Source organism: Lampetra planeri, chromosome 26, assembly GCF_965212315.1.
Source record: "Lampetra planeri chromosome 26, kcLamPlan1.2.h2, whole genome shotgun sequence".
NCBI classification, from domain to species: Eukaryota; Metazoa; Chordata; class Hyperoartia; order Petromyzontiformes; family Petromyzontidae; genus Lampetra; species Lampetra planeri.
The window spans coordinates 11,100,378-11,123,199 of NC_136132.1; the positions used below are offsets into that span (position 1 = coordinate 11,100,378).

The window sequence follows — 22,822 nt, forward strand, 5'->3', positions numbered from 1 at the left end:
GCGGGTTCGCTGAGCTGGGTGTTGTCATCACTGCTCTCGAGAGGAGGAGGAGGAGAGAGAGAACGAGAGAGAGAGCGACACGGGGAGAACGAGAGAAAGAGACGCACGCACGGGGAGGAACTTGCCGGAGCGTCGCTGAGGATACCCGGGGTTTCGCCGCGACGATGGCGTCGTCCTACTAAGCTCGCCGAGAGAGAGAGAGAAGAAGAAGAGAGAGGGGAGGTTGTGGGTATCTCGGAGGGAGCGAGCGAGAAGGGGGGCAGCGAGAGGCCCGAGGAGAGCGACATCAGCCGGGGAGGAGCCGCGCGGGTCTCGGGCTGCACGCCGGCAGCGCCCCGCGGAGACGCGGCCACCATGAAGCAAATGGTAACGCGACTCCTCCTCCTACCGTGCCTCTCGCTCTCCCTCTCCGTCTCTCTCTCCGTGAGTGTCTCCCTCTCTCGATTTGCCACACGCAAGCCAGTCCCTCGCCCCTGTACTCTCCCCCTTAGCGTTCTCTCTCTCTCTCAACTAGTTTAACCCACTCGCTCTCTTCTCCGCACCCATCGCCTCCTCCTCTCTCGTCGTTTTTCTCTCGCCCCGCTCCTGCCGTCTCTACTCTCTCTCGACTCTCTCCTATCCGCCTTCCTCTCTCTCTCGCTCGCTCCCCGTGCGCTCTCCCCGTCTCCTCGCACGAGTCGAAGCCCCCGTGCTCGCTGGAGGGTCGAGGCGAGTTTAGAAGAAAAACTTCGAAGAAGTTCTCCGGCACGAGTGACGCCGCTGGCGTGTGACGTCACCAGCGACTTTTAAAGTCTTTATTACATTATGATTAAATAATGATGCACAACGAAGCTTCTAAAACAGTGTTCTAATTTTCCGAGGGGGTGAGTGGGGGGGGGGTCTACTTTCGCCGGTAAGACATAATAGTTGTCAACCCATACGGGTTCACACCGTATTCTTGTACAGGGAAATTGCGTTTTCAGGTCCATACTGCGTACAGCCGTTTCAACACGGGCACAACATTTGTGTTTGTCTGTGTTTGTGTTTCTCCCTCGTGATGGGACTTTGTAGGATGAACGTTGAGATTTATAAGGGGCACGAGGTGACCAGTAAGGTCTGAATTGGTCTGTAATAAGGTAGGGCGCTGATAAGGGGTTGACAGGCATGAGACATCAACAGTGTGACGTGTGAGGGCCGCCACACGATTTGAAACCATTGTTGGCTTTGTGACAGCAGCATGATTTTGTGTTTTGTCGTCGTCGTGGTGGTGGTCTTGGTGGTTCGCCCATGTCAGGAGCCGCACTAAAGGCGACCAGAGGGCCTGCCAGTGGCCCGCGGGCCTTGCCTTGCTACGGGAAACAAAAACCTCCACTGCACATCGAGACTCTGGTCGTGTGTGAGCCGCGAGATGACGATGAGAGCCGCCGCTTCTCGTCAGCCTGCGGCGGCTGTGTGGAGATGTCTCAGCCCGCACAACTTGCGGGCTGTGTTGGAGGTTACTTGACCATACCTCACCACGCTGGGTGGGGGGTCTGCGCTGTTTGGTGGAGCAGCCGGGCAGCATAGACGTTGGAGCGTACTACAGTACAACGGTGCATCTGCTGAGAACGTTGCCCAGCATGCCCAGTAAACGTGGAACGTTGGCCCGACGTTCACCCAACGTTGTCGTGTTTTTGTTTAATGGGCGCGCGCCTTCCAGCTTTGGTTGAAGCCAACGTTTGTTTTGGTTCAATACCCAATCGATACTTGACATCTGCGTAACTCGGCGAGGGCACATTTCGAGACGCGATCGCATTTACAGTTCCTGACAAGGGCGATTTGGTTTCGCCAAGAGTTCGAGAAAACACCCGGTGCGGTTCACGTGCGCAACTGGCCACGTGACGCTGACGAGACTCACGAGAAATCGAAACTGGTTCAGAGTGGGGGGTTCAATGTTTTGCTCCCTTAAACCGAATGCTGTTGGCCAACATGGTTCCGGACCTCAGCGCCGATGGGCGATGGACTAATGCACACGGTAGGCGTGTTGAACTTGTTTTGCACGGTACGTGGCCACCCGCGCTAAGCGGGGGTACGGGCGGAAGGACAGCGAACTGAAAACGAGAAGCAGGCGAACACGGCCACTTCGCTGTCCACGTGGAGAGACGAGGCCGTGCCGTTCAGACGAGAGGCGCCTTTAAACTATTTCGGATGTGCATCTCGGCCACTCGAACGTGTGTTGTGGTGCCACGGTGGCTAGGAGATGTTAACTGCCTCGCCTGGTCTACAGGAGGTCGTGGGTTCGATCCCGACCCTTGACGCCTGCTGTATATTTGGAGTTTGCACGGTCTCGTGGATATTTCTCCAGGTCCTCCGGTTTCTCCATCCACATTCAGAATCGTTGTGCGTTGGGAGGATCTCTGGCTGCTCTAAACCTCCACGCGATGAGCCACTTTGCTGAGCTGTCATTTGTGATCGCCAGGTCGCTTCTGATAAAGAGCTGCAGAGCTCAGTAGTGGGCCCTACCTGGTAAAATAAGCAAAATGGTTTAGTGTAATGATTTTCAATATAGTCCTTTAGCTTGGGTATACTTTGCCAGCCGATTAGGAACTTACGTGATGGAGATGGAAACTACTGTCGACATTTCTTCTTGATGTTCGGGTGCAATACAATTCGTTCAGTACCGAGCGGCGTTGGACGCACTGAGACCAAGAGACCTTTCCATCCACGCTGCGATGGTGGTGGTGGTGATGCGTTCAGTGTTGTGCGCGTGTGTTGCGCCATTCTGTCAAACCATCGACTTGTGCCATTAATGAGTCACGGTTGTTTTTTAAAATCCAATACCGTACTATTATTAACTTTCATTATTACACCACTTAGGTATTACTTCCGGGGAGGGGAGCGGTGGCGCAGCGGTTAGCGACCGCACCGGTGCTCCGAACCCGGTGATCTGAGTTGTTTGATTTTCCGGCCACGGCTAACATCAGTGGCGAACGATATCTGAACTGCTCCCGAGTAACCTGTAGCCTCCCCCGCCTCTCGTTCACCAGCCGGCACTGACCGGCATGGTGAAGTATGTTCAAACAACTTTCATGACTGACACAGCTTGGAGAGGCCTTTGTCCAGCAGTGGATTGACAAAGGGCTGTATTTTCGGTTTCATGGATTTGTCATCATCATCGGCAGTCGTGATCAATCCACTTTAGGATGAAGACCTCCAGGCTGGTGCTTGGGTTTAAGAGTTGGGTTCCTCCTCCTTCCCACCTTGGTCTCCCGACCCCAGGCAGGGGTGAGTGAGGATTCGGGGTTAAGGTTGCAAACAGGGACCCCGCGGTGAGTAGCTCATGTTTCCCCAGACGGGAACTCGAAGAATGTTCACGCGAACGCCGAGAGAATGCTCACGCGAACCGGGAGAGGGTTTACGTGAACATGCACGGCCCTCTGTCAGACGACTGCTGGATAAGGCCCCCCCCCGCCCCACACCGCGTGCACCGTGGAGGTTATTTTGACCATACTTCACCGCACGCCGCTCGTTTGCCGGTTGATGAAAGTGGGGAGCTTATAAATCCAGTGCAGCAGTGGAGTTTTGCCGCCCTGGCCCTCTGTAGGCCACCGTGTAAAAATCGCAGCAGCCAGTATTGCCCTGCTCAGCTTGGCGGTCGCCCATCCATGCGCTGTCAAAGGTCAACTCTGCTTAGCTTCCTAAGTTCCAGGGGTGGTTTTTCATGTATGTATGTATGTATGTTGAACTTCTTTTGCACCATACATAGCCAACCTTGCTAATCGAATGTGGTGGGGAAGGACAAGGAACTAAAAAAAAAAAACAGTTCTAAAGAAATTACTTTTCAATCGAGATGATGATTTAAAAGTGCATAGCTCTCTGGCTTCTTAACATCGGAAGGAAGAGCGTTCCAGACGGCCGCACAAGCGCGTCTGAACACGGGCGATGCAGTGACCGTCCTTTGTTCGATGGCCAGCCAAAAGCCGCCGCTGCGAGGATGACCGGACGTGAGTTTTTATGAACTTCATCAAGCTCAAAGCCATCTCAAAGTTCACCCACAATCTCCGGTGAGTCTTTGATTTGTACTGAAGAGCTCAAACACTGAACAACTTGGAAATGAGGTGGCATTTTGCAGAGGTGATATGACCACAGGGCTTGATCTCTCCTGGATCTGTGGCCGAGAAAAAATCATTCTGGCATCCCACACACCACGCCCGGTATACCGATCAACTATGGGATGTGGCTACTACTTAAGTCGCGTGGCAACTACTCCAGTCTACCAGCGACCCGGAAAATATTAATGTGAGAAATTAAGATCTGGATGTAATTGGTCTGGTAAGCAGTGGCGAGAGAGGGAGAGAGAGATAGAGAGAAGAGAGATTAAAAGCGGATAGAGAGAGAAATCAAGAGAGATACATGAGAAGACCAGGAGAGAGATGGCAGAGGTGGGACAGTGGAGAACGTGGAGTGACAGGTGGAAGAGGATGAATCGGTGAAAGACAGGACGAGGAGCATCAACCACCATCACGCGAACTCCGGTCATCCTCGCATCGCCTTTTGGCTGGGCCATCCAACAAAGACAGCGGTCACCACATCGCGCGCATCCAGACGCGCTTCTGCGGCCGTCTGGAACGCCGCTCTTCCTTCCGATATTAGGAAGCCACTGGAGCAATGCACTTTAAAATCATCTAGATTGAAACATGTGCATGTTTAGAACTGATTTTTGTGTCCAGTTTGTTGTTATCATTCCCCCGCACCTCCGATTAGCACGGCTGGCTACATTGCTGTGCGAAACAAGCTCGACATCCACACGTACATCTACGAGAGGGAATAGATGTGAGAATAAGAGAGCAGCAAGGAGGAGAAAGGGAAGTGAGAGGCGGTGGCGGTTGAACGGCAAGCGAGGGAGGGAGACACGCACAGACACAGGCGCGAGAAAGGTAACCATCGCAAGTGATGTTTAAAAACTCCCCAGGCCACTTACGAGTTCTTAAGTCAGACAGCTATAATCACCGGAGCGCACCTCCCATGCCCTGGTGATGACTCAGTCGCTCCCGCCCGCCCACCCTTCCTGTTGCATTGCGCCCCGATGCATAATTACCACGGTCATTAAACGGTTAAAACGCACGGCGAGGTTTGGGGGGGGGGGGGTGCTTTTTAATCGGTGGCGGAAATGACATTTAATCTGCCCGGCCGATGTGCCCTCCAGAAAACAAAATGTGCTCCCATCAGCGGATTGTTTAAACAACGGCGGCAGTGGCGGGCGTCGTCTGTCGATTGGTTCGGGCGATTAAACTAAGGTCCATCGATTCCACGGGGTCACATCGATTCCACGGGGTCACATCGATTCCACGGGGTCACATCGATTCCACGGGGTCACATCGGTGGCGAGTGTTATCTGAACTAAACCCGTTGTGGGTATTGCCACCCCGCCCCCCCCCTGCCGCCACCCGTCTTCACCAACTCGCACTGACCGGCGCGGTGAAGTATGGTCAAGCGATCCCCAGGACTCGCGCGCCGTGGGGATGTCTTCGTCCGGCAGTGGATTGAGAACAGACGAGGGAGCGTCGGCTGGGCGGTGGGGCTTGCCCCTGCGTGTGTGAAACAGAGCCGCCAGAGAATTATTACTAAAAACAGTCTTCTTGGTTCTTTCGGTAAAGTCACGTAGAATGGAAATAATAAAATAATAAAAATAAAACAATGAAGTAATTGTGAGAATTATTTTATTGCTTTATTTTTATTATTTTATAATTGTGAGAATTATTTTATTGTTTTATTTTTATTATTTTATTATTTCCATTCTACGTGACTTTACTGAAAGAACCAAGAAGATGAATTCCTGCAGTCACGAAAGCTTTAAATCGAAAAATAAAAACAAAGTGTCAAAGTTTATCACAGCACGAAGTGAACCACTTTCTACTTCACGATCAGAATCAGAATGTGTATTTATACCGGAGGAATCTGATGAGCTATGAAGCTCTTTTTCACAAAGATCCTGTAAGGGCGGATCAGAACGGTACAATAACAAACAATACAAACAGACGATAGGAGTGCAAAGCGTAGGATAATTAGTATAGCAAACTATACAGCCCCTCGTGCTCATCAACTGCTGTATGAATGCCCCTCTGTTCCGTATCATTCATGGATGGGTGCTTGACCATTGTTCATGAGACTGGTCAGTGTGCTTTGTGAAGTAGTGGGGAGGGAGGGGGGGTGTTGGCCGTGTCCTGGAATCAAACTCGGCTCGTCAGGTTCACAGCGGCGTGCGCTAACCACTGCCCTCTCCCCCCCATCCCCGCTCCCAATAAATAATAAATACAGTATTTCACAAATACTTTACAGGAATTCACTCAAGCTGGAACTATTCCACACTGCAGGAATTCACTCCCGCTGGCCAAACTGTAAGCGCGGGCGACAAGGCGCGTACCCACTGTTTGCCCCACCGCATTGGTGCGCTGCCTGAAATCCGTAGGCGGAGAGCGATGGGGATGTGGTGCCCATTTAGCAGGGGGTGGGGGCATAGCCCAGGGATGAGAACCCAAATGTAGTGGCGTAAAACTTCCCCAGTGGACATCCAAGAGGGCATCGCGACCAAGAGGCCCCTCCGCTGGGCAGCTGGGGAAGGGCACGGGTTTTTGTTTGTCCAGCAGAGGGGCAGCAGTTTGTCCACCTGCCCCCCCCACCCCCCATGCTGGCGACGTTCCTGGGGGTGGGGGGGGGTGTCGGGATTGCTGGTGGTTGTCGTGGTATTGGGGGTCAAGGTTTGCGAGCGGAAGCCAGAGGTGCAGCGAGTCGGGATGGTTGGTGGCTGACGTGGTATTGGGGGGGGGGGGGGTCAGGGTTCACGAGTGGAACCCAGAGGCGAGACGCTTTGGTTTTTTTTGTTGTTGAAGCTGCTGTGGCCGCAGTGAGAAATGCCACTGCTGGGAATTAAACAACAAATGTTTGGCAATAGATAAAGCACCATTTGGTTTCAAATAGTTCTGTGGTGGCCAATCGCAAGCTCCCAACTATGACCCGAGCCCGAACACGGTCTCTGCACGGCGCATGACCCCTGTCCTCTACGTGGTGATGGCGCGGCCATCAACACAAATTGTGATTGGTGGCAGCGGAGGGTGTCCAAAGCGTCACTCATGAAACGACGACGCAAACCGATGGGCGAACAGAAAAGCGACGAGGAGGCCCTGGCAGAGCAGTTGGAGAGGTGCATTTAAAGGTCGGGCTAAGGGGTGAGTGCGAGGGCCAGTGCTAGCGACTGGTCAGTTGCTGGGTTGGTTGGGGCTGCCATCGGGGATCGGACTCCGTGGCTGGCTTGGGAGGGCGAGGGTGAAGGGTAGGGCTCGTACGAGCGGCCGGTAGGCTCGTTAGTTGGGGTCAAGGGGAAGGGATAACAGAAGTACAGTACGTGGTGCACAGTACGTGGTACACAGAACGTGGTGCACAGTACGTGGTACACAGTACGTGGTGCACAGTACGTGGTGCACAGTACGTGGTGCACAGTACGTGGTGCACAGTACGTGGTACACAGTACGTGGTGCACAGTACGTGGTGCACAGTACGTGGTGCACAGTACGTGGTACACAGTACGTGGTGCACAGTACGTGGTACACAGAACGTGGTGCACAGTACGTGGTGCACAGTACGTGGTGCACAGTACGTGGTGCACAGAACGTGGTACACAGAACGTGGTACACAGTACGTGGTGCACAGAACGTGGTGCACAGAACGTGGTACACAGAACGTGGTGCACAGAACGTGGTGCACAGTACGTGGTGCACAGAACGTGGTACACAGAACGTGGTACACAGTACGTGGTGCACAGTACGTGGTACACAGAACGTGGTGCACAGTACGTGGTGCACAGTACGTGGTGCACAGTACGTGGTACACAGAACGTGGTACACAGTACGTGGTGCACAGAACGTGGTGCACAGTACGTGGTGCACAGTACGTGGTGCACAGTACGTGGTACACAGAACGTGGTGCACAGAACGTGGTGCACAGTACGTGGTGCACAGTACGTGGTGCACAGTACGTGGTGCACAGAACGTGGTGCACAGTACGTGGTGCACAGAACGTGGTGCACAGTACGTGGTACACAGAACGTGGTGCACAGAACGTGGTACACAGAACGTGGTGCACAGAACGTGGTGCACAGAACGTGGTGCACAGTACGTGGTGCACAGTACGTGGTACACAGAACGTGGTGCACAGAACGTGGTACACAGAACGTGGTGCACAGAACGTGGTGCACAGAACGTGGTGCACAGTACGTGGTGCACAGAACGTGGTGCACAGAACGTGGTGCACAGAACGTGGTGCACAGAACGTGGTACACAGAACGTGGTGCACAGTACGTGGTGCACAGAACGTGGTGCACAGAACGTGGTGCACAGAACGTGGTGCACAGAACGTGGTGCACAGAACGTGGTGCACAGAACGTGGTGCACAGTACGTGGTGCACAGAACGTGGTGCACAGAACGTGGTGCACAGTACGTGGTGCACAGTACGTGGTACACAGAACGTGGTGCACAGAACGTGGTGCACAGAACGTGGTGCACAGAACGTGGTACACTGTACGTGGTTGGCTAGCTGGTTGGGGTTGGCGCTACGACTCCCGGCAACGCTTGCGGCTGCTTGGTTAACTGGCGAGGGTCGGGCTCGGTGTTGCTATTGGCGGCAAGTTGGTGGTGGTGCGGGTCAAGCGAGAGGGGACCGTTGCAGTGTCTGCTGGGCGAGGTGGTTAGGGTTGAGGGGGGGTATGGCTCATGTTTGCTCGCCCAGTGTGTTCCGCCCCCCCCCCCCAAAACTATTTCCCCCCCCCGCCCCCCACCAGCGCCCCTCCCCTATTGAAACTTGTGACCTTTTCGAGTTTTTTGTCCGCTTGTCATGTCTGGCATTCGGGCGCGCTCGCCCACCGTCGGGATCATTCTGTGCCTGCATTGACCGCAGGGAGGGGTCATTCATGACGACATCTCCCCACCGCACACCACTCCGCCCGCCCCCGCCCGTGTAGCCCCATCGCCTGGGGTATTCGGGGACACAGACCCCAGTTGGGGGACTTTTAGGACCCTGAGCCACGACCGCCCCCCCCCCCACTAACAACCCACACGTAACCGGAGGAACGTAGACCGTCCGTCACGGCCGGTCCATCACTGCGTGCGACCGCATTGTGATGTAAAATAGTGGAGTGGGGGGGGGGCCCTCCTGTTGGACTTTAACGACGCGGAAGCACGTGGGGATAAATAAATAATGAATGCCTCTGTGGAGGATGTGACCCCCCCCACCTCACTGTAGTCCCCCCCCCCTCTGCGTTGAGGAAGCGGCGTGGAACCCCCGCGATGCGTGAAGCGTTCGGCGTCGCCAAACGACGCGACCAGTTTAAGGGGTGCGGCGGTGGCGAGATGTTAACTACCTCGCCTGGTATGCAGGAAGTCGTGGGTTCGATCTCGACCCTGACGCCTGCTGTATATTTGGAGTTTGCGTGTCTCTCTCTCATCATCATTACGGTGGCGAAATGTTAACTTCCTCGCCTGGTATGCAGGAGGTCGTGGGTTCGATCTCGACCCTGACGCCTGCTGTATATTTGGAGTTTGCCTGTTCTCTCTCCCCGCGGTCGCGTGGATTGTCCTCCGGTTTTTCCCCTCCACATTTAGAATCAACGTCATGCGTTTAGAGTATTTGGCTGCTATAAATGTCCACGTGATAATCTACTTAGTTGAGCTATCATCAGTGGGCCAGGTCGAGCCACATAGCTCAGTGCGCCCGTTACCTGGTAAAATTAAATAAAAAATTTTCAGTAAAAGATGCAACGGTGACGCACTGCTTCGTCGATTCAACTCAATCAGGTTCTCAATATCCCCGTCGCGGAAACTTCATCCTCGTAACATTACAACGCTTCGCCCTAACCCTTGCTACCCTCACCACCCCTGCTACCCTTGCCATCCTCACCACACTCGCCACTCTGGCTACACTCGCCACACTCGCCACCCTCGCCACCCCCGCCACCCTCACCGCTTTTTGTTAAATTTTCAGTTCGGTAAGTACGCGCGTAGAACTTATTTCGCACCGTACGTTGCCTACCGCGCTAGTCGGAGGTACGGGGGAGGGGGAAGGACAACGAACTAAACACAAAAAGCCGTTCTGAAGAAATGAGGTTTCAATCTAGATGATGATTTAAAAGTGCACAGTGGCTTCCTAGCATCTGAAGGGAGAGCGTTCCAGACGGCCGCAGAAGCGCGTCTGAAAGCGCGGGCTGCGGCGACCGCCTTTGTTCGACAGCTGAGCCAAACGCCGCTGCTGCTACTGTGAGGATGACCGACCGCAGTTCACGTGGTTGATGGTTTTTGCTCAGCCAGATACACACAGCGGTTGGCTGGGGGGGGGGGTCATCGGTTGTAAGGAGTTGGAGAGAGGGGAGCTTGGTGGTTCGTCGGGGGCTGGGGGCTGATGGAAGCCCTCTGCCGTGCCGGCAGCGTCCCCAGGGACCGACTTAAGAGAATCTCTTTTCCCCGTGTCTCGCCAGTGGGACACTTCCTGTCTCTGCACGGCTCGACGCCCTCCACCCCCCATCCCTGCCGAGCGCTTCCCTCTGTCCCAGATGCCCCCCCCCCACCCCCCCCCCACCAGCCAGTGTGGCCTGTACGCCGTCTCCGATGAAACGAGTGCACGCATGCCCCCCCCTCCTTCTGCCTCCACTTCTATGGTAGCCCCCCCCCCCCATTAACTCCCCCCTACTCCCCCACCGAAGTCATCTGTGTCGCTTAGTCCGGTTCTGTCCATTGGTGTTGGTATAGATTACTGTGGAGCTGTGATGCTATGCCTCTGTGAATGCATCTCTCCGTGTGTCCTGTGTCCCTCTGTGTCTCCACGTCTCCAGCACTCTCTCTGGGGATGCATCTCACCGTGGCATTGTATTTCTCTGTGACTTTGTCTCTCACCGCACATCAAGTGTCTCTTTGTCGGCCTCTCCGTGGCTTTCTGTCTCTTGCCATGCCACGTTGGTGAGATGTTAACTGTCTCGCCTGGTATGCAGGAGGTCGTGGGTCCGATCCCGACCCTGATGACGATGCCTGTGTATTTGGAGTTTGCGTGTCTCTCTCCCCGTGGTCGTGTGGATTTTTCTCCGGTCTTTCACTCCACGTTTAGACGTATCAACAAGCGTTTAGAGTATTTGGCTGCTATGAATGTCCACGTGATAAGCCACTACCACTTGGTTGAGCAATCGTTCGTGGCCAGATCGCTTCTGAAAAAGAGCTACCATTGCATCAGTGGGCCCTCACCCAGAAACAAAAAAAAACGGTGAAATCCTTTCACCTCCGCGACTGTCTGCGTGTTCTCGCTTCTTTTCACTCCACACGCGCGTCTCATGCCGCGCCTCTCCCGTTTCAGCGACTCTATCGTTCTCCGCGTTGTCGCCGGTCTCTGTCTTCAGGGGGCCCAAGCCAACGAGAATCCCTCCTCCACTGCCTCCCCCACCCGGACCACCACCACCCACCCCCCCGCCACCACCTCCTTGCACAAGGCCCCACTTAGTGTAGAGTTGTCACTGCCCTTGCTGCCCCCCCCACCCCTGCATGGAGGAACTGCTTTTAACTGTGCCTCATGAGGCACACGGTGGGGTGTGCGTGGGGTGTGAAGGCCCCCCCCTCCCACACTCCCCGGCTGGACAACAGGGGAAGGCTGTTGTGAACAAGAGAGCCGCTTGTGAGGAACGTTTGTGGATCTGCAGCCGGGTCAGCCAATTTGGGGGAGCGGTGGGGGGGTGCGGGAGAGGCACCAGGATTGTAATCTGTGCAATCCTAGGGAGATGACAGAAGAGATGAAGAGAAAGCAATAAAATGTGTACTGTACAGTAGTCGGATAACAGAAATTTAGACGGGGGGAAACAATTGTACTAATAATAAGAGATGTGGTGAGATGCAGAAAAGATGGGAGATGAGAGAGAATTTAATTAAAGTTCTTGAAAAGATAGGGACTGAAGGAACGAGAAAGGGAACGATTAGAGATTGGTGGCAGAAAGATGTGGCCACGACTTGAGCAGATTAGCGAAATGTGCGGTGCACACCTACGGGGCAATATCTGCCCATGGATCGTGATAATGATGATGAAGTTCTTGCTTTGCGATGAGGATTTGAACGTGAGCTGATGTTTGATGCACTTGGGGGGGGGGGGGGCGAGGGGTGGCACACGCTTTCTCTTGGTTTGTTTCCTCTGCCCCCAGCGCCACGCCACTCTGGGTGCAGTGGAGAACTTTGTTGCAAAACTCGGGAGTCTGGAAGGGAAATCTGTTGGAAGCGCTCTAACTAAGTTGTCGTGACGTTCGATCAAGCGTGGGCCCCAGCGGAGACGCGTCAAGCCCAACCTCTGGTTAATAATCGGCGTTTTCACGTTCCCGCACGTAAAAAAAATACTCCGTTGCGATCTTACCGAATGTTGCGCAACATCCTGGTGTTAAACACAGTTATACAGCCTCGCCGCTGCGTCCGTTTGGCGACACGTTTGTGTATTATTGATCCATTAAAATCAATTGATCCATGAAAAAACTGCCCTCCCCCCCCCCAGTACAGTACAGACGTAGGAAGGTCTGAGGGCCCCACGTCCTGCCCTCCCTGCTTGCCTGGATGGCCGTGACCCAAACAGGGGTCACCAAAAACCCGGCAGGAATCTAGGCGAGGGCGGTGAACGACCCACAACAAAAAGAGTTTTGTTTAATTGTGTAAAAAAAATGGGAAATAATACAATGGGAGCAAAGCTATGAATGTGCCTAATCGATCTTCATAATGCCAGTGAACCATTTGAATTCATAACGCCTCAATGCAATCGCATCTCAAGATTACAAAACAAATGGGATGAGATGTTAATCAAGTTTCCTTGTTAATCGTGCATGCATTCATAATCAAGGTTGTTGGGTTAGATCGCGTAAGAAGACATGTGTCCGTAACCCCCCACCACGTGTCTAACCTTACTGGGTGTGTTAGGTGGTGAAGGGTTACGACACATACGTGATATAACCCCCCCAAAAAAAAATCTTTATTATGAATAATATCGGTCACGAAAGCCTACGTGTTAAGGGGCCGTCCATAAATGACGTCACGCACCTGGGGGGGGGGGGAGTCAGACATTTGTGACGATGTGTGACGAGGGGGGGTTTGAGAAATGTGACGTCACATAAAATGCGCAACTATAAATAAATATAGAATTGTTATAGCAACACTAATTGTTAGAGCAACACTCCTACAACATCAGAGTGCAGCGCCACATTAAATACGCACTACAATGACAATAGTTTATAGAGATTTGAAGCATGTTTAAAAAAAATTGGGGGGGGGGCAGAGCTTTGTGACGTCATATTTGAGGGAGGGTCTGACGAGGGGGGTGGGGGTCAAAAATCGTCCAAAATCGCGTGACGTCATTTATGGACGGCCCCTACACCATATGCATGTTGAACTTCTTTGGCACCGTACATAGCCAACCGTGCTAATCGGACATTCCAGGGAGTCTTAATTCGTCTTGTTGCCCTAGCAACCAGGTCACCCGGATCAAGAAAACGACAGTAAACTCCAAGCTGTTGCATGGCGAACGAACGTTGTTGCTCCAGTAGTTGCAAAACCCACACACAACTTGTAACCTCGGTCTGTGCGGTGTTGCCAGCCCGTGACAAAAACGGGGCAACGCACAAGAAGCCATTGTTGGGCACCGTAGGAGCAGCTTCTCTCTACATTATTGAGCCGTCCGCCCAATGGTTGCAGAGGGTCGCGGTTCGAATCCAGCGGCAGCCCTGATTATTACTGCGGGTGTGATTATACGGGAATAGTACTTGGGGGGGCCGCGGGATGTTAACTCCCTCGCCTGGTACACAGGACGTCCTGGTTTCGATCCCGACCCTGACGATGCCTGTAGATTTGGAGTTTGCGTGTGTCTGTCCACGTGGTAGTGTCGATTTTTTTCTCCGGGTCCTTCCCGTCTACATTTAGAGTGAACATGACGCGTTTTGTGTATTTGGCTGCCATTCATTTAAACGTGATGATACGCTCTTCGTTGAGCTATCTTTTGTAATAGCCAGGCCGCTTTGATAAAGCTACATGGCTCAGTTGGCTATGTCATCTGCTTCACTCTCATTGGGCGGTTAAAGATGCCCGTGACGACATTAGCAAGAGTAGGCCCGTCGTGTGCTGGTGTCAGGGTAACAAAGATAGAAAATTACTCGGTTTGCCAACATTCGTTAATTACTCAATTTGGGTTTAAACACGGAGCGGCAATCATCGTCCCTATGGCTGATGGACTCATGCCCCCCCAGGCGACGCTTGCAAACTAATTTGTTCAACTAAACTATTTTAGTATTTTGCCAGGTATGGCCCACTGAGCTCTATCACAGCTCTCATTCAGAAGCGACCTGGACGTCACAAATGATAGCTCAACGAAGTGGGCTCATCGTCATCGCGTGGAAATGTTATAGCAGCCACATCCTCAAATGAGACTACGTCCTGCTCTCTTTAAGTTCTCACCGGGGTTCAACAAAATAAACCTGAAACTCGCATTTGAAACTACACGATTCACGTTTTGTATCTCATTTGGGGAAAATAAAATAGAAAAAAGTTGGCTAAAATAATCACCGCTAAAACTTTCCCAGATAATTTTCGAACACCGCTTTTTATCTGTTAGCTTTGTTTCGCTAGACCGAGTGCTTTGAAAGTGGTTTTAAAGTAATATTACATTTTAAGTGTTCAGGTTTTAGTTAATAATGCATACCTGATCACGTAATGCCCACTTATGGCCCATAAGTGATCAGGCTAATGCTGAAATTTACTTCCCTGAAGATACATTTTTTACTCCTCGTCAGAAAACTGTTTAGTCTAAGTGATTCCCCGCACGACTGAGTGCTCATCTCGCTACAGCCCTGAGCCAGTTTGGGGGGAAATTCCACATTCCTATCGGCGAGGACGAGTCCGTCCATTGGAATAACTTATGTTGACCGCCTCTCCACGTACCAATGGTGCTTACTGCATCTGTCTATGATGGAGGGCAAATTACTCGCAAGCCATAAACCTTTATCTGGAGCGCTGCGGCCGGCCATAAGCAACATTATCACAGGAAGGTTGCAGCATTACCCTCAACTTAAGAGACCGAACCTGAGCGGAAGTTATAAAATTTATAGAAACCTCACTCACAGGATGATGCTGGTGTCATGGTGTCAGCACCCTGGAGTTACAATCCGGAGGTCGCTGCTTCGATCTCCCGGCGCGGTAGTTCAAACAATGGACACGTTTACAAAAATCACCGACCCCCATTTCTCACCCGACCTGCGCTCTTTTTTTTCTGCCCACCCAGCAGTTAGCACGCCGCGGTGGGGCGAGGCGTGGGTGCGCCTACCTTTTCCGACACGTCTGGCCAGCATGGAAGAGAAGGCCACAAGCCTCCCCCTCGACCAGGGGGGGGTTGGCAAAACAAACCTACGGCTCCGGAGACGCGTGCGTGCGTGCGTGCGTGCGGCGGCGGTGGCGGCTCTATTCATGGAGCTCCTTCGTGACGTTACTCACCGAGGACCCGCCACCGTCTCGTGTTCACGTGCGTTGCGCGGCTTCTTGAAGTATTGAGTCCTTTTTACCGAATCCGCAAAAAAATGGCTGCTCGTGTTATTCTGGTTGGCCGACCCCTGCTCTGGACTCGAGCGAGGCACCTCTAGAACCCCCTCGTGAGCGAGCGATTGCAGGGGGGGGGGGGGGGCCCGCTCCGTTATCCCCACAGGAGGCCACCACCGAATCCTAATTCCAGTCGGCCACTCGGCCGGTGCGTGCGTTGACGCTGCTCGCCCAGCTGCCGGTGAAAGTTCGACGCGGTGTTCATCAGACCCCGCGTGAACCAAGCGGACCCACCGCGACTGCCCAAAGCTCAAGAAAATAAACTCCGCTTGATGCGAGCGCCGCTGTCGAACGTCAAACTGTGGGGAGCAGGGGGGGCAGTTGATGATGATGGGAGATGGAGTGTGGGGGAGGAGGGGTGGGGTGGAAGGGGACCTGGTGATGAGTTTCCCCCTCCGTCTTTTAAAACTCAAGAGTGTGACCCCCTACCCCCTCTCCCCTCTACCCGGTGTTTTACAGCTACTGCGGGCACCATGCTATTCCCCGAACATATTATTTTCCACGATTCCAGCCGCACGTCCATCCGCCCCATCCTTCCCTGAAGGCCCCTCTCTGCGGCAGCAGAAGCAGCAGCAGCAAAAAAAATGGAATTCAGATATAAAATGTGGCAGAGCTATTGTACAGCAAAGATAAAGATCTACCGTGTAGCTCCAATAGACTGCAGGGGCAAGTGCTGTTAGCAAGTGCTATGCGTGTGTACACACAGCACACACAACGTTATGGCAAGCGCTGGCAGTGATGTACACAGAGACATACAGACACACAAAGATACCCCGTATAGCCTTAACAGACTGTTGGTGTAAGTTGTGTTTGCGAGGACCTATGAAGGCCGGAACGGCACACAAGGGAGTGAGTGGCCAGCACCACGCCCGACTGCCTTTGTCTCCCTAGTTTTTATACATCGCACTAGGTACTCAGTTGAGGCTGAGTCGACCTAGGGCAGGCCCAGTACAGGTTCAGATAATCGTCGCTGGTTTTGGCCATGAGCGGGAATCGAACTCGGGTCGCCCGGTTTGTGTTAGTGCACTGTGCTAATCGGTCCCCACAAGTGATGTGCACACGGACATACAGACACAAACGTACACCGACACGCATGTAGAGACACGTTTACACGGACGCGCAGTACGCAAACAACAAATATCACCCGGGCAGCCTACAGACTGCAGAGGCAAATGTCATTCGCGAGCACATCCGCCCACCGCACTGGAGAGAGGCCAGTGTGTCCGAAACGCATTCCCGGCCGCCTTTGTCTTTCCAGTGCTGACATTTACACATCGCTCGAGGTATATTTTCTTAAGACGGTAGTCGACCTAGGGAAGCGCCAGACTCGTTTCAGATAGCCACGTTCCACTGATGGCATATTTGGATAGGAATAAGAGTATGTGTGTGCGTAATGGTATGTGTCTGTGTGTCGGCGTTTTGCGCGCGCGCACACACACACACCATTATTCCCCGGTGGGGGCTGGCTTTGGCTGTAAGCCGAGATGCGGGTGTCGGGTTGAACCACAGCGTCTTATCTGGGATGGCCGGCTCCTGCGTTACTGCCCTTTGATATCGCGGGGCAGGCGGACGTCCTTCCAGCTGGTAGGCAAGCACCTCCCTGTTACCCCTGTGAACTCCCTGGGCATCCGTCACCACCCCTGCTCCTTATTCACCCCCCGCCTGCGTCTCTCTCTGCCTGCTGTTGTGTTCTCTCTGCCTGTTGTTGTTCTCAAATCCAGGAAGCCTGTTAACTGTTCCAAGAACAAGAATCGGAATAGGTGAAGAAGCATTTGCCGTTGCAGCCGCTGACGTTTTGGAACAAGTCTCGTTTCCTCCCTTGACATCGTAAATCATCCTTCAAAAAAAATGTCCAGAAGCAGAAGATCCGTGCCGGTCATAGCCACGTTTGAGAATGTGATTTGTTACTTTGATACTTACCCGCGTATCGATTGTTCAATTTTATTGAGGGTGCTGCTGTGTGTTGTCTTGGTGTTGTTGTTGTTTTGTTGTTGTTGTTTTTGTTGTTGTTTTTGTTGTTGTTTTTGTTGTTTTTCTGCCTTCTCCGAGCTTGCATTGATTGTTGAAAAATCGGCAAGAATCGATGTATTCATGCAATTTCAACTTCTATACTTTATTTTGTATTTATTTTTAATGACCCGCTTACCTTTCCTACACTTTTCACTCCTATCGGTTGTTTTGTTTGTGTTGTTTGTTGTTGTAACTCTCTGACTCACTCCCACTGGGCGTCTGTGAAAAAGAGCTTTAGAGCTTATCGGATTTCTCCAGGATAAATATACACTCTTGCTCCTTGTGTGTTTAATTTCTCATCACTGCTCCTCGAATGCCGCCGCTCTTAGAGGCTCCTCCCTGCTCTCTGCCCTTTCCCTGTTTGCCGCTCGCTGCTTTCTCTTGCTCCCGGTGCTCTTCCCCTGCTCCTCACCGCTTCTCGCTGCTTCCATCGAGCTTCTCTCCCTACGCCTCCGCGCTCCTGTCGGCACATCCCTGCTCCTCCCCGCACCGCTCCCTGAGCACCAAGTGCAGCTCCCTTGCTACCTTAGTCTCCCGGCTGTTCCTCCTCGTGTTCTGCGTTTCATCGCTCGTATTGCCTCTGCCCGCGACCAACCTGCTGCTCGCTCACTCCACGCTTCTCGCTGCATCTCCGTGGTCCTCCCCGCACTCCCTGGCCCATCCCTGGCCCATCCCTGGCCCATCCCTGGCCCATCCCTGACCCATCCCTGGCTTCTCATCCCTGTTCCTCCTGATGCTCCCATTGCCACCGAGGCTCCTCTGTTCTCATCTACACCACGCAGCTCACCTGCTCCCCGTTGCTCGCTCTGCTCTGGCTACCAATCCTCTGGCTTAGCGATCCTTACCCCTGCCCACTCCTTCCCAACCGTGACTCCCCCCCCCCCACTGCCTGCTGTAATCTAGGTTTGATTCCTGGCACGGGTGCGATGGGGGTTAAACCGGCAGCAGCAGTATCAGTTGACGATCGTAATCGCCACAGCCGCCACCACCACCACGTGGCTCCGCTCCCCCTCCCTGTGCAGAATGGACTTCAAGTCAACAACCCCCGGCCTTCCCAGCAACATCGGGGGGACAATCTTGTCGTGCGCAAAGCAAGATTTGTTATCGTTTCAGTATTTTTATGATTTTGTTTTTTCCATTTGCAGAGGCAAAAATATATATATTTTGATTGGAGGTTGGGTGGGGTGTGTGTAGGCGGTTTGGGCTCTTGTTCTGCGTTCTCCATAACCTTCATCCCTATTCCATCCATGTGTGTGCATATGTGTGTGTGTGTGTCTTTGTGATAGTGGGGGACCAGCGCCATGAACCCAGCGACTCGAGTTCGATTCCCGCTCACGGTCAACACCAGTAACGATAATCTCATTCGGCCCTGCGACTCGGCCTCGAATGAGCAGCTGGTGCCATGTGTAAAACATCGCCATTGGGGGGAAAATGCGGCCGGGCGTGGTGCTGACCCACATGCCATCCTCCTCGTGCGCCGTGCCGGCCATCGTAGTTTCTCGATAACAGCACTTGCCCCCACCAGAATGTGTCGGCTATACGTGGAGGTGGGGCATCTTTGTCTTTGTCTGGTTATGACCTGTGGGCATCGCAAACAAATGCCACGATCTGTGGTGGGGGGTGGTGTTGTGGGTGGGGTGTGAATCTCCGAAGCAGGAGGGAGAAAGCATCTAAAGTTCTTCGACTGCGTGTCACATTCCAGAGGGCACCGTGGGCTGCAGCAGTACGGCTCAGACTCGGAGAGGGGAGAGGCCTTTGCCTTGCTCGGTAACTGTGAGGCCACCAAGCTCGACACGGAGCATCGTGGGCGACTGGCACAACGCCAGTGCGAGAGATTATGGTGAAGCTCGCATACGCTGCGCGCGTGTGTCTGCGTGCGTGTGTCATCACAATCTATTTCGACCGCGTAGTTCGTGAAGCGTTTAATAGCTGTACTGGAGGAATTTCCATCTGGTACAGATACAATGGGAGGCTGATCGATGCCCGCGTGCGGTCAAGGGATGGCTCCCTATTGCTCAACCACATTATGTATGCCGATGATCTGGTAATTGCTGCTCACTCAGAGGAGGAGTTGGAGGCGCTGTTACTGAATCTGGAGCTTGCCACGAAGAGGTGGGGACTTATCATCAGTCCCACCAAAATAAGCACCTTCCTGGGTATTTTATACCATCCGACACTCCACGCCCACAACTCCCAATTGGTAATACGGCAGTTGTGGAGAGAGTGAAGAGTTTCCCATACCTGGGCAGTGTGCTCATGACTGGCTCTGGTTTGACAGCAGAGGTCTCACTCCGAATCAGTCGAGCGGCATAATCTTTTCATCGGTTGCATAACGCTGTGTTGAAGCTACCTGGTCTGTCACTGCACGAAGCTTCAGGTCTTCTCGACCACAGTCATTCCCTCCCTTATCTATGCTTGTGAAACGTGGACCCCTCTAATGGAACATCTTCGCCGTTTAGAAACATTCAGGCTGGCCTGCCTACGATCCATCCTGGGTTTAACCAGGCTGGATTGTGTGAGGAGCTCACATATCCTTGAAAAATCTGAACAAAGTCCCATCATTGAGCTCCTACGCCAGGAAAGATTGTGTTGGCTGGGTCATGTAGCCCGCATGCCTAAACAGCATTTGTTTGTCCAGATCGAGGGGGCTAAACGGGCGCGGCACGGGCTAGAGAAGAGATGGAGTGATGTGGTACAGGAGGACGTGGAGCTGAGTGGACTTGCCGATGACCGGTACCAGCGGTGTCAAGATCGGCCTCAGTGGAGGAGGCTCGTGAAGGACGCTACTGGGCAGTTGGAGACAGTCGCCCTCCAACAACAACAGAGGGCGGAGGAGCGACGCTCACAACAACGAGCGGAGCGCCGGGTGGCTAAAGCACAGCAAGTTGGCACATTAGGGGGCACAGGTGGTGCATCAGCCAGTCATCTCAGTCGTCTCAGTCAGTCAACCCGTGGCACCTGGGTCTGCCCCGTGACCACCTGCCAGCAGGCGTTCGACACTTCACGTGGCCTCAACGTGCACACAGCCTGGCACAAGCGTCGTGGTGACGTCACCACCACTTAGTGGCGAATGGCGGTTGTTGTTGTCATCACAATCGGTGGCATCACGAGGAGTCGCCACCTGTGACCGGATACCAATACCATCGTCACGAGACACGGTCTATCACTGGCCCGAGACAAATATCACTGCCATCACCATCGTCAAGAGGTGTGCTCTATCCTCTGCTGGATGGAAGACCCACCCCTGCCCAAGAGCCGATCTCATTGCTCCAATCTCCACGGGGGCCAGACTAGGGTGGTGTGCGTTCTCTCCTTCGGCTGCCATTCCAGCACCAGTCTCACCTACAGCCATTGGCCCTTCCGGCCACGATGTACCCTGCCCATGATGGACCTTGCCCATGATGGACCCTGCCCATGATGGACCCTGCCCATGATGGACCCTGTCCATGATGTACCTTGCCCATGATGGACCCTGCCCACGATGATCTCGTCAAGGAGCATAAACCATCGTCACGCAAACTCCGATCGTCCTCGCAGGGCCTTTTGGCTGGCCATTGAACAAAGACGGTCACCGCATCGCACGCTCTCGGATGCCCTTTCTTCGGCCGTCTGGAAGGCTCTTCCTTCCAATATTAGGAAGCCATTGGGATCTATTCACTTTTAAATCATGGAGATTGAAATCTATTTCTTCGGAACTGCTTTTTGTGTGTTAGTTTGTTGCCCTTCCCCCGCACCTCCGACGAGCACGGATGGCTCCGCACGGCGCGAAAGAAGCTCAACATACATATGTACTTACAGACTTAGATCCGATGTGTTTGTTACTCCCCTCAAACCCGACGAAAGCACAGACATCGGACTTAACCTAGAGGAACGCGACGAGCCGCGAGGCTCTCCTTCACCAGGTGTCCAGCCCCCCGGCTGGAATGTGTGGAGGTGGCCATTGTACGTCATGGACCACGCTTGACACTTTCGCCTCTCTAAACCAGCTCAAGCCTCTCGTGAATCACGTGACTTCTGTGTAGCCCCTCCCCACTTTAAACCCCCCGCCCCCCCCCCACTTTACCCCCCCCCCCCCCGCCGTCGTCGCTGCCCGCTGTGAGAACAGACGCCGAGCAGCTGACTGCCTTTTCGCTGCTCCCTCTCTCTAAAATGTTAACTCCGTCGCCTGGTGCACAGGAGGTCGTGAGTTCGATCCCGACCCTGACGCCTGCTGCTGTGTATTTAGAGTTTGCGTGTCTCTCTCCCTGTGGTCGTGTGGATTTTCTCTGCGTCCTTCAGTTTTCCCCACCACATTTATAATCGACGTCACGTGTTTAAAGTATTTGGCTGCTGTGTCCACGTGATAAGCCACTACGTCGAGCTATCGTTTGTGGCCAGGTCGCTTCTGAAGACGAGCTACATTGTTCAGTGGACCTTACCTGGTCAAATAAAACGAAGGGTTTATTGTAGTTCTCCTTTCTCTTTTCCCCATTTGTTGTGTCCTTGCCGCGACTGCCCTCCCCGTTGTGTCAATGTGAAATCGGAAACAAGTAACGATTAACTGTTGACGGAGGGAAGACGCAAAACAATTTCCCTCCCCTCCAAGATGTTGATCTGGCTGGAACCAAATAACTCAGACCCTGTACAGTTACGTCTCGTGGGGGGGGGGGGGACACCGCTATCCAGACGAACCGGTCCCAGGTGTCGGCAGGTGGCTTTCACGGAGCTCACCTGGGGGGAGGTGGGGGTGGTGGAGGCGTCTCAGCCAATCCAGCCTGCAGGTTAAACCCAAGATGGATTGTCGGCAGGACAGCTTGAATGTTTCCGACCGGTGCAGATGTTCCATTAGGATTGGAGGGGGGGGGGTCCACGTTTCACAAGCATAGAGAAGGGGGGAGGGCATGACTGTGGCATCCAACACACATTTATTTTCACTTGTATATCCGTCTGTGTAGGGTTGTTTTGCTCTTAGTTTACTAAGGGGTTTTTACTGGGATTGTGTTACTTGCTTACACACAAAGACAAAGATCCCCCGTAATAGCCTTAACAAACTGTTGGGACAAGTGTTGTTAGTGAATAGCGCCTATGAACGCCGGCACAGCAAACGAGGGGATGTGTGGCCGGCACCATGCCCAACCGACCGTCTTTGTCTCCCGAGTGACGATGTTTGCGCATCGCACACCAGTTACACAATTGAGGTCGAGTCGACCCAGTGGAGACCCAGGGACCGGTTCAT

General features: G+C 53.4%; 1 protein-coding gene across 1 annotated transcript in view; it reads left to right on the forward strand.

Annotated features, from left to right (window-relative positions):
• The window catches only part of BCAR1 (BCAR1 scaffold protein, Cas family member), a 38,624-nt gene continuing 15,802 nt past the window's right edge, over nt 1–22,822 (forward strand). Inside the window, exon 1 of the mRNA XM_078606922.1 lies at nt 1–366. Coding sequence (XP_078463048.1) covers nt 355–366 — 12 coding nt within the window. The 5' untranslated portion in view covers nt 1–354. The remainder of the gene's footprint in view (nt 367–22,822) is intronic.